General features: G+C 55.2%; 2 protein-coding genes across 2 annotated transcripts in view; one reads left to right on the forward strand and one right to left on the reverse strand.

The window, feature by feature from the left end:
• MYO1D (myosin ID) overlaps positions 1 to 10,402 on the forward strand; it is a 174,289-nt gene extending 163,887 nt beyond the window's left edge. The window contains exon 22 of the mRNA XM_059489331.1: positions 8,305 to 10,402. Within this exon, the coding sequence (XP_059345314.1) occupies positions 8,305 to 8,461 (157 nt within the window). The 3' untranslated portion in view covers positions 8,462 to 10,402. The remainder of the gene's footprint in view (positions 1 to 8,304) is intronic.
• Positions 10,403 to 10,744: 342 nt separating this feature from the next.
• Positions 10,745 to 13,101, reverse strand: CDK5R1 (cyclin dependent kinase 5 regulatory subunit 1). Its single transcript, XM_059489332.1, has one exon. The coding sequence runs from the start codon at positions 13,039 to 13,041 to the stop codon at positions 12,148 to 12,150; it is 894 nt and encodes a 297-aa protein (XP_059345315.1). The 5' UTR covers positions 13,042 to 13,101; the 3' UTR covers positions 10,745 to 12,147.
• Between the last annotated feature and the right edge of the window lie 2,282 nt (positions 13,102 to 15,383).

A 15,383-nucleotide genomic window follows, 5' to 3' on the forward strand; every position in this document is an offset into this window, starting at 1 on the left:
GATTCTTGTGGGCACATGAAGAGTGGCAGCTCCCACAGGCTGGGGACAGGGGGGACACAAAGGGCACACAAGCTCTCAGTGCAGGTTTTGCTCCTGTACCCCTTGGGAATTCAGCTATTCCTGTTTTTCTCTGCTGAAGCTGTTGTGGGAATAATTTTCTCAGTAGTTTTTCTTCGAGCCCATTTCCCTCAGTATCATTGCTCTGCAAGCTGCAGAAACCCACAAGTGCTTGGGTGAGATAGACCCTGATCCCTGCCCTGCCCTGCCAGCCCAGCCTGGGCCCTGAACCCTCTTGAGACAACACTTATCTGTCCCCAAATGTCACTTGTTGTACCTCAGATATGTCCTTGTTTATTACCCATCTTATATCCAGTGGCTTTTTACACCCTGCTCAAGAAATTCCTCCCTGTGAGGGTGGGCAGGCCCTGGCACAGGTTATTCCATGGATGCTCCATCCCTGGCAGTGCCCAAGGCCAGGCTGGACAGGGCTTGGAGCCACCTGGGACCGTGGAAGGTGTCCCTGCCATGGCAGGGGTGGCACCAGGTGTGAAAAGGCACAGACAAATCTCACTTCCAATCAAACTTGAGCTGAAAAATGAATTTTCATGGCATAAAACCTTTGGGGACTTTGGACAAAGGATGGAGGGACAGGATACAGGGAATGGCTCCCACTGCCAGAGGGCAGGCATGGATGGGATATTGGGAATTGGGAATTGTGCCCTGTGAGGGTGGGCAGGCTCTGTCACAGGTTATTCCATGCATGCTCCATCCCTGGCAGTGCCCAAGGCCAGGCTGGACAGGGCTTGGAATCACCTGGGGTAGTGGAAAGTGTCCCTGCCATGGCAGGGGTGGCACTGGATGTGCAAAGGCAGAGACAAGCCCCATTTCCAATCAAACTTGAGCTGGAAAAGGAGTTTTCATGGCATAAACTTGTCCCACCACCTTTTGGGGACTTTGGGCAGGGGATGGAGGAACAGAGGGGCAGGGAATGGCTTCCCTGTACCAGAGGACAGGGATGGATGGGATATTGGTAAGGAATTGTTCCCTGGGAGGATGAGAGGCCCTGGCACAGGTTATTCCATGGATGCTCCATCCCTGGCAGTGCCCAAGGCCAGGCTGGAGCCCCCTGGGACAGTGGGAGGTGTCCCTGCCATGGCAGGGCTGGCACTGGATGTGGTTGAAACTTAATGGTCCTGAAGGTTCCTTCCAACCCAAAGCATTCCATGATTTTATGACTCCATCATTGTCACCTCTCTGTCACCACACATGGCCTGGAGAGCTGATTTAACCTTCCCTGGAATTTTCATATCCCTGTTTGTCTCCTTAGCTCTTGTTAGGAAGCAGAGCCTTGAAAATTGCCTTTTTTTTAGACCTCTTGAGTTTCTCTCTCCCTGCTTCCTGTGTTTTTTCTTCATGCAGAATATAGCTGCTGCTTTTTTGGGCTCTTTTCTGCAGCCTGCCTTCATCTGGGAGCCTTTTCAATGTTTTTTTCATGGCCGAGCCCTCTCAGAGGCTGAGGCCAGGATCCAGGTGAGGCTGACATGAGGTGTCACCATGATGGGCTGTTCTCCATCCTGCCCCTCACATTCCTCACATCTTGTGTGCAGCTGCAGCCTTCCTTGGAGCCAGAGAATCACAGAATATCCTGAGCTGGAACCCAACCAGTGAGCCCACAGTGCTGCTGCCTTTCCAGAGAGAGGCCTTGCTCTAAACTCTGGGAAGGTTTGATGGTTTAAAGCAATCCCCTTTGGAATCCATCCCAGTGGGTTCATTGCTGCTGAGCCCTCATTTCACACTTGGTTGCACACTTGGTTGAAATCCCTCTGGTTTGTTGTCATGAAAATCAGGCAATTACTGTGCTGGCTTTGCCATCTCTACCCAAATCCTGCTGCTGAAAAGAGCTCATTTCCCACTCTGTCCATGGGACAGCAGCTCATTTCAAAATCCTGGGAAAGCTTCACAAAGCCCTGTTCCATTGGAGCCCTGGCAGGGATGGGGCTGCAGCTCTGGTGCTGCCGTCCCTGGGTTGTTCCCATTTCCCCATCCCTGGTTCTGTGTTCCCAGTTCCCATTTCCCCATCCCTGGTTCTGTGTTCCCAGTTCCCATTTCCCCATCCTGCGGTGCTCCCACTGGGGAATGTCTCATCAATGACTCTTTGCTGTGTTCTCATCCTGTAGCTCCTTCCAGGGCATTCCAGCTCATCTGGGCTTGTTTTTGAGTGTGGAATCATGGAATGGTTTGGGCTGGAAGGGACCTCAAAGCCCATCCAGTTCATCCCCTTTCCACTTCCCACTACCCCATGTTGCTCCAAGCCGCATCCAAGCTGGCATCTCCTGTATTTACATTTATTTAACAATACACTTGTTCAATTTCTCAGCCTTACACGTCTTGTCCTCACCAAAACTGCCTCTGATCTTTCTGCTCTCCTTCCCTTCCCCATTCCCTTCCCACCACGTGCTGGTGCTGTCTCTGTGCTCTGTGCAGCTCTCACAGATGTCTGTGGCCATTTCTGTGCCACTTGCCTTGTGTTTCCCCCGAGGTGCTGGATGAAATGCTCACTCAGAACTCTCACATTTCATGGGCCAGTGATCTGCTTCCACTCAGAGCCCTCCTTTCCCTGCTCCTTTCCCTTTTGCCAGCATTCCCCCAGTGCCTGCTCAACTCCTGCAGTGGCTCAGGGGCTGCTCTGGCTCTGGGTTGTATGTCCCACACACATGGGATGTGTCCCACACACATGGAAGGTGTCCCACACACATGGGAGGTGTCCCACACACATGGAAGGTGTCCCACACACATGGGAGGTGTCCCACACACATGGGATGTGTCCCACACACATGGGATGTGTCCCACACACATGGAAGGTGTCCCACACACATGGGAGGTGTCCCACACACATGGGATGTGTCTCACACACATGGGATGTGTCCCACACACATGGAAGGTGTCCCACACACATGGGATGTGTCCCACACACATGGGATGTGTCTCCCTGCTCACATGGGGCTCCCAGCACAGCTTTTGCCTCCTCCTGTGAGCCAGGAGATCAAGGGCAGATGGGGAGGAGGAGAATTGCCCCAGTCCTGCAGGGTTCACTGGGCCAGGAAAAGGCAAAGAGCAGCCCCAGCCTGGGCTCAGCAGCTGTGGCTGGTACTGCTCAGCTGTAGGAGAGGCTGTTTCCACCCTAAAATATTCCCTGTGTTGTGTGAAGAGCTGATTTTGTAGAAAGCACAAACACCTTGGTGTTTCTTATAGAATAATAAATAATATAATTATATAATATAATAATATTTTATATAATATAATATATAATATACATCAAATATGTATATCATATATATAATATTATACATGTAATTAGAATATAATATAATATAATATAATATAATATAATATAATATAATATAATATAATATAATATAATATAATATAATATAATATAATATAATATAATATAATATAATATAATATAATATAATATAATATAATATAATATAATATAATATACCTTGGTGTTTCTTATATAAGAATAAATAATATAATTCTATAATATATTATATTATATTATATTATATTATATTATATTATATTATATTATATTATATTATATTATATTATATTATTATTATACGTATTATATTATATAATGTAATAATAAAATAAACACCTTGGTGTTTATGATGAACCAAAATCACTGTGCTTCATCCCATACAGACATTCCCACGTGGCTCCCTCATCCCTGGCAGGTAGGAGCAGTGCTGGATCCTGACTTCCCCCAGAATCTCTTTTCGTCTTCCATCCTTCCAGCAGCCTCAGGGGTGCTGGGGCTGGGTCCCTTCTCTGCAGTGCTCAGCACCCACACCCTGCTGTCCCTTGGGGTGGGGTTATTGCCCAGGAGGAGCCCAGGAGCAGCAGCACCATCACATCCATCCCTTTGTCCTGATGGACTTGACTTCACCAGGGCTTGGGGAGGAGCCAGGGCTGGACTCAGCCCCAGCAGTGCCACAGGGGATCCCTGAGGGGTTTGGGTGGGGAGGGACCTCAAATCCCATCCAGTTTCACCCCTGCCATGGGCAGGGACACCTCCCACTCTCCCAGGGTGTCCCAGTGTCCAACCTGGTCTTGGGCACTGCCAGGGATCCAGGGGCAGCCCCAGCTGCTCTGGGCACCGTGTGCCAGGGCACAATTCCTCATTCCCAATCTCCCATCCATCCCTGCCCTCTGGCAGTGGGAGCCATTCTCTGTGTCCTGTCCCTCCTTGTCAAAGTCCCCAAAAGGTGGTGGGACAGGTTTATGCCATCAAAACTCCTTTTCCAGCTCAGGTTTGATTGGAAGTGGGGCTTGTCTGTGCCTTTGCTGCCCTCAGGGTCCTGCTGAGCATCACTGATCTCCAAAGGGTATTTCTGTTGTGTGTTGCCCTTGTCTATGAGACTTTGTTGTCATCCAGGGTTGTTCTGCTCCATCTCCATCCCAGCCCCTCCCTTTGGGATCTGAGTTCAGCAGGAGCTCAGGGAGCAGCTCCCATCCAAGCAGTGATGGATGGGGAGGTCTGGCTCTGCTTTCCCAGCTGCTGCAGCAGCTGTTCCCTCCCTTGGGGCCCAGAGCAAACCTGGGCTGTGCCACTGCTGCTCCAGGGGCCAGGCTGGGCTGGAAACCAGAGGGAATTTCCTTTTCCTGCCCCTCCCTGGCCTCAGCCCAAGCTCTGGAGCAGTGGCCAAGAGCCCTGAGGTGCAGCAGGTCCAGCTGGGGCTGGTGGCAGGGCTGGTGGCCCCAGCAAGGACACCAAGGAGGGTTTGTCAGCCCTGAGCACTCACAGATCCCTGGGGATTGCTCCATCCAGGAGCTGCCCTGCTCCCCCAGATGAAGCTTTAAGGCTGAACCCAGACATGGAGAAAAGCAGCAGGTGATGAGTGAGCTTTGGCAAGGTGGGATATGGGCATCAGAGAGGAGCAGGGAAATATTAATTTAATGGGATTGTCACACATGGGAAGGATCAGAGCATGTTCTCCAGATCCCTCCATGCCAGGACAGCATTGGCTTCACTCAGATCTGTGTTCAGCTGATTCTCCTCATCCCAGCAGGAGCTGAGACCCAGCCTGATGCAGCTTCCTGCAGGTCCCACAGCCACAGGGCAGCAGGAGCTCCAGATTCCCAGGTCCTGCTTGGGGTCAGAATTCAGATTATTGAGGCTCTGTCTTGGTTTGGAAATGCAGGAGTCTGCTAAGGAAGGCAGGAGCCTCCCCTGAAATGGAGAATGTAAACCCTCCCCACCCCTCCAACCCTGCTGTAAATTTTAAATTAAGGGGCTCTCAGGCAAAAATATGGGAGCAGGAAATAACAGTTCTTTAATAGGGAAAAAGAAAATGAATAAAAGGGTAAAATAAACAATGCAGTGCACTAGAACAACACTGACAGAGTCAGAACCCAGCCTGACACCCTGTGGGTCAGGGTGTTGGCAGCAGTGCCATTGGAATTGTGGCTCAGCCCTCCTGCAGTGTCAGGGGTGGTTCTGCTGGAGCAGGGATCCTGCAGAGAAGGATGTATTCTGCCTCTGAAGATCCAGTGGCAGAAGAGGCAGCTGCTGTTCCTCTGGGGAATCCAGTGCAGAAAGCCGTGCTGGTGTCTCAAAACCTCTGGATTATATCTGGGCAGCAATGCTTGGCTCCTCCCTCTGGGCTCACATCTCCCAATGGGATGTTACAGTTCTTATCAGCCATGCAGGGACATTCAATAGCTGTTATCAGCAATGTCCCCTCCCAGGGAGGTGTGAATGTGGTCACTCAAAGAGAGAGATAAGGCAAACTGCCCACTTGACAAAGGTAATCTGCCATACAGATGGTAATGGAAACATCTTGCATTGCAATCTGGAACAGGTTCCTCTCCCCAGATCCTCTGAACTTGCTGTGGGACAGGAAAAATCCTCCACCCTTATCCCTGTTAGGGACACTTGGTGCTGGAGCTTTTCCCAAGAAGCCTCTGAGAGGCTCCTCTGGGTGTGCAGCTCACTCCTCTAAGACACAGCAAAAATAGCAGCCTAAGCTGGGATTGCAGCCTCAGCTCAGCCAGGCAGGAGTAAATAACATTAAATACCTGTAAGAACATTAAATACACGAGGGCTTTGTGTGCTGGGCCCTGCCAGCCCCTTCCACCAGCCAGGCATTGTTATGGAAGTGGTGAAAAGCTGAATTTGGGAACTGCAGCTTAAGGGATGTGACACCACCTGAAGAGTCTGTTCATGGAAATGGAGTAAAAACTGCACAGAGGATTTGGGCTGTGGCAGTGGAAATGCTGGAATAGCTCACACAAGGCAGGACCTGGGGTCTGGGAGCCAAACACAGGGAATGGGATCCCAGCACATCCCCCTGGAGCATCCAGAGAGGCAGCAGAGTCAATGTCAACCATTCTAAACCACTCAGCATTATACTAAAAATGCTGGAAATGTGGGAATTTGAAGTGTGGGTGAGGCCACAGGAGAGAATTCCCAAAGGCCAAGTCCTTGGATAGCTCTTCCCGCTGGTGGTGGCTCGTGGAGATGGATCTGCTTCAGGATTTTCCTCTCCTGGGGGATCTCTGGGGGTTCTTGGCTGGTCTCAAGGGATCGTGGCTGGAGCTGGGCCCCATCAGCTTTGCCTCAGCTTCATCCCAGCCCCTGGAGCAGCCAGGCCATCAGTGGGGCCATGGCATTGCTGGGTGCTTCCCTTTCTTCATGGAAAGGGCTTGTGAGCACTGACACAGCTGCCCAGGGCACGTGGAGATGGCACTTGGGGACACGGATCAGTGGTGGCCTTGGGGGAACAGTTGGGCTTGGTGATCCCAGAGGGTTTTTCCCACCTGAATGATTCCATGATTTATGATTTCTCTGCTTATGGCACAAGGATTTTATTTGGGATTTGGAGCAGGGGCCTTATGGCCTTTAGCAAAGGGGGACATTCGTGCCAGCCATCCTGGCCCTGCTGTCCTCATGTCCCCACTGGCAGTGACCCCAACAGCCACACAAACCAATGTGGGGGACAGAAAGTCCTGATCACTCATGGGAGTCATGTTTAGTGCCAAAACTGGGTTAGGGGGTTCAAAAGCTGCAGGGACAGGGTTTTGTCCCAGCCAGTTTGGTCTGTCTGTCTGTCTGTCTGTCTGTGAGGGAATTGGGAACAGCCACAACCCCATGTGTGATTCCTTCCTCTGTTCCAGGCTGTGTTTCAGCCTGAGCTCAGCCCAGGGATGTCCCTGCCACTGCTGCAGGCACAGAGCTGGTGCCAGGGCTGGTGGCATGGGGTGCCCAGGGGTCACTGCAGGGCATTCAGGGGCAGTGCCCGAGCTGGCAGCAGCCCCTGGGCCCTTTGGCCTGGTCTGTGCCCTGCCCATGGAGCTGAGGCCTCCCACAGGATCCCAATCCAGAGGTTGAGGCTTCACAAGGCCAGAGCTGGGCTCAGAGCTGAGGCCTGGCTTAACACAGAGTTGTGGCTTGGCTGCAGGATGTGCCTGACCTGAAAACACCCATCCCATCTGTGGCCACCCCATCCCATGGATCCCATCCCATGGATCCCATCCCATCCCAACCTGTTTGTTCCACCCCATCCCATCTGCTCTGTCCCATCCCATCTGCCTCATCTTGTCCCTGCCCACCCTGTCCCATCCTGTCCTGCCCACTCTGTCCCATCTAATCCAGTCTGCTCCACCCCCTCCTGCCCAGTCTTGCTTGTCCCATCTTGTCCCATCTTGTCCCATCTTGTCCCGTCTGCATTGTCACATTGTGTCATTCATGTCCCACCCCATCAGCCTCTCCTGTCCATCTCACCCTGTCCTGTGCCATCCCTCCATCCTGTCCTGTGCCATCCCATCCCATCCCATCCCATGGATCCCATCCCACCACATGGATCCCACCCCATGGATGCCATCCCATGGATCCCATCCCATCCCATCCCACTGATCCCATCCCATCCCATCCCATGGATCCCATCCCACCGCATGGATCCCATCCTATGGATCCCATCCCATCCCATCCCACTGATCCCATCCCACCCCATCCCATGGATCCCACCCCATCCCATGGATCCCATCCATTCCCGTGGATCCCATCCCATCCCGTCCCATGGATCCCATCCCATCCCACCCCATGGATCCCATCCCACCCCATCCCATGGATCCCACCCCATGGATCCCATCCGATTGATCCCATCCCACCCCATCCCATGGATCCCATCCATTCCCGTGGATCCCATCCCATGGATCCCATCCCGTCCCATGGATCCCATCCCATCCCACGCCATGGATCCCATCCCCTCCTGACCATGTCCCTCTGTCCCCCAGGGAGAAGCGCTCCCTGCACGTCTCTGTCACCAACCCGGTGCAGTGCAGCCTGCACGGCAGGAAATGCACCGTGTCCGTGGAGACCAGGATCAACCAGCCCCAGCCGGATTTCACCAAGCACCGCTCGGGCTTCGTGCTCTGCGTGCCGGGCAATTAGCGGCTCCTCCCTCCCGGAGCGGGGCCGGGACCGCCCTCCTCCCGCCGGGATCCGCCGGGAGATGCTCGGCAGCGACCTAAAGGTGCCTAAAGCAGCCTCAAGAAGCTCAAGGTCTGGAAAACCCCAATTTCAGGGGTTTAGAAAAGCCAAATTCGCACGGAATGAAGACCTAAAATAGCTGGTGACTTCTTGTTCACATTACAAACCAGGCTGGAACATCAGGAGAGCGCTTCCTTTGGAATCAGTCTGAAAAAAAAAGAGTTTCTAGGTACTTCCACCACCCCTTCTTCCCTTTCCCACATTGATTCCTCAGCCTCTCTCCGCTTCTCCCTTCCATGCTCCTTCCCCTTGTGTCAGTCTTTGCAGCTTGATGCAGCCTCCAGAGGAGGAACCAAAGATGCCCAGCTCAGGGAGTCGGGTTCTGTAGGGCCAGATCCCACAGAACTGGGGCCAGGCTGGGCAGGGAGGGCTCCCTCCCACACTCCACACTCCTGCAGCCCCCAAGGTTCATGGAGACACCTCCAGAGCTGCTGCTTTCCCTTGGGAATTCATCAACCATCGAGGCACCTTGGCTGGACAGGGGACTTGCAGTGCAGGCCTGGATTCGTTAATCCTGCATTGCTTTTTTTGCCTTAATTACCCCTCCAAGGGCCTGGAGGAGGTGGGACCGTGTGGCCTTGCTGAATTTTGGATGATCCACGTGGCTTTGTGTCTGTGCCAGCGTCGGGGTGAGCCCAGGAGCAGGAGGAGTTTGGGGGGCCAAGCTTTGCACTATCCAACATGAACCTGGCACAGCCCCAGCTGCCAGCACCAGGCTCCTCTCCCTCCATGAGTTTTCCTGGCTCTCCCACAGTGGGCTGTGGGTTTTGGGGCGTTGGGCTCGTCCTGCCCAGCCCAGATAACCCCGAGCTCTGTGTTGATGGATCTCCTCGGTGGTTTATTCCCACTGTGCTGGGCACTGCTGTGGTTCCTGAGCAGCCCAGGCTGGTGGGATTTACATTGGGATTGTACATTGGGATTTACATTGGGATTGTCCTGGCACTGCTGGTCAGGTCAGGATTCCCAGCCCTGGAGATGGGGGTGCTGAGGGTGACCCCACCTCGGGGCCAGCAAAGGGGAGCAGTTGTTTGATGGAGCATTTTGGGAATTTGAAAGCCTGGAAGAGGCTCCTCAGGCACAAAGGTTTCCTGAAGCTGTGCCATGGCACGGGGCACGGGACAGGTCACTGCAGCCTTGGTGTCCCGCTGGCCAGGGAGAGACAGGGATGTGGAGCCTGAATGAGCACGGGGAGCCCCATGGCAGAGCTCCCCATTCCCATCGTCCCTGGCCTTGGACCTGCCCTGGGAGCATCCAGCACCCCCAGCCCCTCTCAGGGTGCAGCTCTGGGATGTCCCCTTGGGCAGGGGCTCCCCCAGACCCCCAGCACCAGCACAGGGCCAGGAGGTGACAGCGACAGCCCCGACCCCGCCAGGCTCACACAGCACCCCGGGATGACCCCAGGAACCTTCCAGCACCTCCCTGGACCCCAAACCAGCTCCTCTGGAGGGGCACCCCCAATGCCAAAGCCCGGGACCCCCCCGGCCGTGTCTGTGCCTTGGGATTTGCACTTCTCGCCTCCGGTCCCGGTGCAAACGTCCCCGCCCCGGGGTGGGATCAGCACTTTTGTCCCTCCAGGAGAATGGGGGGATGGAATCGGGATGGACAGCAAGGAATTGCAGCTTGGGAAATGATCTCCTACCATGAGATGGCAATATTGTATGTGATGAGATGTGTCTTATAAAATATATTATCTGTTCCTGCTCTGGTTTTATATATATATATATAAAATATATATATAAATATATAAAATATATATATTCTTGGTTTTCCCATAAATTAACTATTTCTAAATTGAAACTTGGATTCTCAGCCAGGGGCAATAATGCAATGAACTTTTTTTTTTTTTTTAATAAATCGCTGATATTTTATGTGTAAAAGAGCATTAAAAAACCCTACTATAATGGACCTGAATTTTGTTTACATAATTCACTGCAATAAATAATAAAAGAAAGCAATTAGCTCCATCCCACCGTGGCACTGCCCGTTCCTGATGATGCCCGGATGGATTTCCCAGTTATCCCAGTTATCCCAGTATCCCGATTTTCCCCCTCGGTGCTGCCGCTCTCCCACCACGGGGTGACCCCGGTAACGCGATTAAAGCGGCGGCTGCGTTAAATCTCTGTCGTCAACACAAATCCAACCTCCGAGGGCTGCGAGCGCAGGAAAGACTCGGCCACGAGCCACTGCCGTGTAATGGATGGTCAGTGCATTTTTATTTAATCAGCACAGTACAAAAATAAATAAAAATAAGGGGAGGGGATTAAATTACAGGCACACTGAGCCCCATGACACAGTCGGTCGGGTTATAAACCACACATACTTACAAACACACTATACACATACATACAAAAATGAGACAAATATAAATTAATAAGTAACAATACCCACCAATTTGGTCAACAAAGATCTACAGAAGAGATTGCACTAAAAAAACGTACGTACACATGTATCATTAGCAGGGTCCAATGTACAGCCATGAAGAGCTTCAAGTGAAAAATCAAAAATAAAAATAAATGGCACGTTATTTCTCCCTCTTGTTCGCCAGTTTAACGCCCGATGGACCAGAACTAAACTAGAACTGAGCACACGGAGAAAAGAAAACGATAAAACCCAAAGAGAAGGTCTCAGTCCCCAGGCCTGATACGGGAATACCGGCTCGAGACTGCGGTGTCGGGGTGGTGGCGGGTCTTTGTGCATGGGTGTAATTTTACAGCCATCTCTCGTTAAGGTTTTTCTTTTGATTATTATTTTTTATGCGTTTTTTCCTTTTTTTTTTTTTTATCCCGAAGACACAAAATGCTCCCGTTTGCATGCGCAATACCACTGGAAAAGCAACAATGACAGAAGAAAGAAGGTTTGTTTTTTTTTTTCTCTTTCCCCCCCGCAGGTTTGCAGTTCGTTGGGTTTGTTCTAGAAGAATTCATATAGCAGCATGTGGCGGCTCCCCTTGCTTGCACACTCAAGTAGATCCTTTACACAATACTCATGACCAGTGCACGATGGGAACAAGACATTTCACATTGATCTCATGAACAGTAGCGGTGATTCCCGTCACCCGGACCCGCTCGGGAATTCGAGTCTCTTCAAAGAAAATAAATAAAGGGGAGGGGGAGATGAGGGAGGAATGGGGGGTGGGGGGGTCCCCGGGCCGTGCCCGCGTCTCTGTCCCGGTGAGTCCCGACCGGGCCGGTTCAGCCGCCTGCGCTGGAGCCTTTACAGGAATTATTCTCCTTTTTTTTTTTTTAATTTTTCCCCCCTACCTGGGCTCTGTCTCGGTGATGCGGTGACCGGCGGAGCCCCGCTCCGCTCCCGGGGGATATCGGCTGGGGAAGGGATTCTCGTCATCCCCCCCATCCATGAACCGCTGGGATCAATCCATGGCGGAGCCGCAGCATCCCCGGGCCCGCAGCACGGGGAGGGCAAAGCGGCGGCTGCAAAGCGGCGGCGCGGGAGGGAACCGGGGCTCTGCGCTCCGGTCCGGCGGCGGCCGAACCCCCCGTGTGCCCCCCGGGATGGGGAGGCGGCGGCTCCCGCCCTTCCCCGCCGGGCAAATCCCCCCGGGAGCGGCTCCGGGGGGCGGCGGGCGCTCACCGGTCGAGGCCGATGAGCAGCCGGCCCTTCTCCTCGGAGCCGCTCTCCTTCTTGAGGTCGGCGAAGACCTGCGTGAAGTAGTGCGGGTCGGCGTTGACCTGCAGCATCTTGGGGCTCATGAGGTCGATGATGGAGAGGCAGCGGTCCCAGAAGGCCTCCTTACAGCTCTCCACCAGGAAGGGCTTCAGCGGGTACGAGATCTCGTTGCCCATGTAGGAGTAGGAGAGGTACAGGCAGGTGAGCAGCACTGCCTGCAGTTCGTGGTCGCTGGCCACCTCGGCCGAGATGACGTCCCGGCACAGCATGTAGAGGAAGACCACGTTGGCCGGCGTGATGAAGCCCTGGTCCTGCCAGCCCTGCAGCAGCAGCGAGCGGTCCACGGAGCGCAGCCAGAGCACGGGGTCGGTGGGCGAGAGGTGCTTCAGGCGGTAGCAGCGGCGGCACAGGAACTCGCCGAGGCAGCGCAGCAGCTCGCTGGTGGACGCCTGCACCACGACCCGGCGCGGGGTGGCGGCGGCGGCGGCGGGCGCGGCCGGGGGCGCCTTCTGCGCCGAGGCGAGGGCGGCGGCGGCGGCGGCGGGGGGCGGCGGGGGGGCGAAGGTGGCGAGGTTGGCGCAGGAGAGCGATTTCTTCAGGTTCTCGTTGTTGAGGTGGGTCACGTTGCTCTGGTAGCCGCCGTTGGGCTGCACCTTCTTGGAGCTCTTCTTCTTGGCGGAGACGGCGGCGATGCGCTTCCAGGGCAGCACGGAGATCAGCGAGTGCCGCTTCAGGCCCTTCTCCTTCGCGTTCTTGCTGTTCTGCACCGCCGTGTAGTGCCCCACCGTGGCCGCCCCCTCCTCGAACAGCGGGGCCTTCCGGTAGCTCGGCGACAGCGACAGCACCGTGCCCATGGCGCCGGCCGCCCGGCGGGCGCACGGCGGGCCCCCGCCGCCCGCCCCGGCCCCGGCCCCGGCCCGGCCCGGCCCGGCCGGCCCCGCTCTCGCAGCTCCGCCGCCGCCGCCGCCGCTCAGCGCCGCGCCCGGACCCGCCCCGCGCCGCGCGCGCTCCCGCCGGCGCAGTGCGCGCGCCCGCCGCCCCGCCCCTCGCCGACACGTGCGCCCGCCGCGGCAGCCCAGGCCACGCCCCCTCCGCGGCAACAGATGCTGACGGCCACGCCCCCAGCTGCGCAGACCCCGCCCCCGAACCGTGACAGCCGGCGGAGCCCCGCCCCCTCATTGCCTTCAATGGTTTGTGCCCGCCCCTGTCACTCCAAGCCACGCCCACACACCCCAGACCACGCCTCCCACCGTTTATGAATGACGGGTGCCCCGCCCCTCACTGCCCTGGCTCCGCCCCCGGCCCCGCTCCGCGTTGGGGTCCCGGAGGTCGCAGAGCCCGCGGAGCCCTCGAGCCCCCGGGCAGGGGCCGGGCACGACAAGGAGGGGAAAAGAATAAAAAGAAACGAAAATGATTTTTTAAAAATCCTAAAATTCAGATTTAAAACCCTTCTCCACCGGCATCCCGAGCCGCACCCCGGATTCGCACCCGGGCCCCGCACCCCGCACTGCCCTGGCCGCTCTTTGCCCGCCCGGCGGGGCCTCCCCAGCTCCGGGCCGGGGAGCGAAGGTTCCGGGGCAATGAAATGCCCGGTACCGCGTTCTGAGGCCGGGCCGGGTTTGGGGAACGCGCCTGCAGCTCCCGAAGCCCCCGGGTCCCACGGCTCTGCTTGGAGCCACTGCCCGGCCCAGCCCAACGCCCCTTGCCCGGACGGGAATCCCATTCCCGCTGTGACCGGGATCCGACACTGGGATCCCATTCCCACTGTGGTACCGAGATCCCATTCCCACTGTGACAGGGATCCCATTCCCACTGTGGTACCGAGATCCCATTCCCACTGTGACAGGGATCCCATTTTCACTGTGACCAGGATCCCATTCCCACTCGCATCGGGATCCCATTCCCACCGTGGATCCCATTCCCACTGGCACCGGGATCCCATTCCCGCCGGTACCGGAGCAGCGCCGGCTCTGGCGGAGGCACCGGCAGCCGCGGCCCCGCCGGGCTCTCCGTGACCTGCAGCGACGCTCAGAGGCCGCTCCGGCTGCGGAGAGCGGAGCCCAGCACCGAGGGAAGCTCGGGCACGTCCCGGTCCGGCGCCAATGACCCAAATTAATTTATATTCATTTACACCTATTTATGCCCTGGCCTGGACCCGCGGCTGACAATGGCATTCCCGCATCAGGGAAATCTCAAAAAAAACCCCCAAAATCTCCCGTGAGGACAGAACTGTCCCAAAAACCTGCCTGACCATCAGAGCACATTTTAAGCCACTGTAGGAGCCGGTTTTTGGGGAGTGGTCCAGGCTCTCTCCTCCCAAAACCACGGGGACAGTGACAGCCCAGCCTGGTCACTGCTGTCACTGGGAATTCCCTTTTTCCATTAAAAGATCCTCCAGATCCAAGCAGCAATTTTCAGCTTTTAAATTCAGCCTTATGAAGTTTAAGCCAAAAGGGTTTAAAACCAGGCTGTACAATTTGAGGGGGTTCATCCCTAATTTTAACACACTTGGAGGTGCCTCAGAAAACCCCACTGCTCCAAAGGCAATTCCAGGGACTGATGTGTCACCAAAACCCCCTAATCCCACACAGGGCACCCAAGCTGGTGTCACCACAGCCCTGCTGCCTCAACCTGCTCAGGTCCCCTCAGCCCCAAGCACAGGGCCCTGCCAGCCTGGTCACATTGTGACATTGTCACCTGTGGGGTCAGGATGAGCTCTGTCGCTCTGGGGGATGGCAGCTGGAGCAGGACACGATCCCCAGCAGGGAGACAGGACAGAAGAAGCTGCAGGAGGACAGGGTTAGGGGATATTGGGAATTGGGAATTGTTCCCTGTGAGGGTGGGCAGGCCCTGGCACAGGTTATTCCATGGATGCTCCACCCCTGGCAGTGCCCAAGGCCAGGCTGGAGCCCCCTGGGACAGTGGGAGGTGTCCCTGCCACAGCAGGGGTGGCACTGGGTGCTGGTTTGGGTGACATCCAACCCAAGCTCTCCCGGATTTTGTGACTGCCCATCCATCTCCACCCCAGCCTCTGCCCATCCCATGAATGGATTTCCTTTCATTCACCCACAATCTGCACCTAATTCAGCAAATCCCATCCAAGTGACACAACCCTGGGGAAAATGCCACTTCAGGGGCATCACAGTGAACTGGACAGAGATGTTTGGGGAAGAATCTCACTAATCAAAGTTTTAAA

This window comes from Ammospiza nelsoni, chromosome 26 (genome assembly GCF_027579445.1).
Source record: "Ammospiza nelsoni isolate bAmmNel1 chromosome 26, bAmmNel1.pri, whole genome shotgun sequence".
Lineage (NCBI taxonomy): Eukaryota > Metazoa > Chordata > Aves > Passeriformes > Passerellidae > Ammospiza > Ammospiza nelsoni.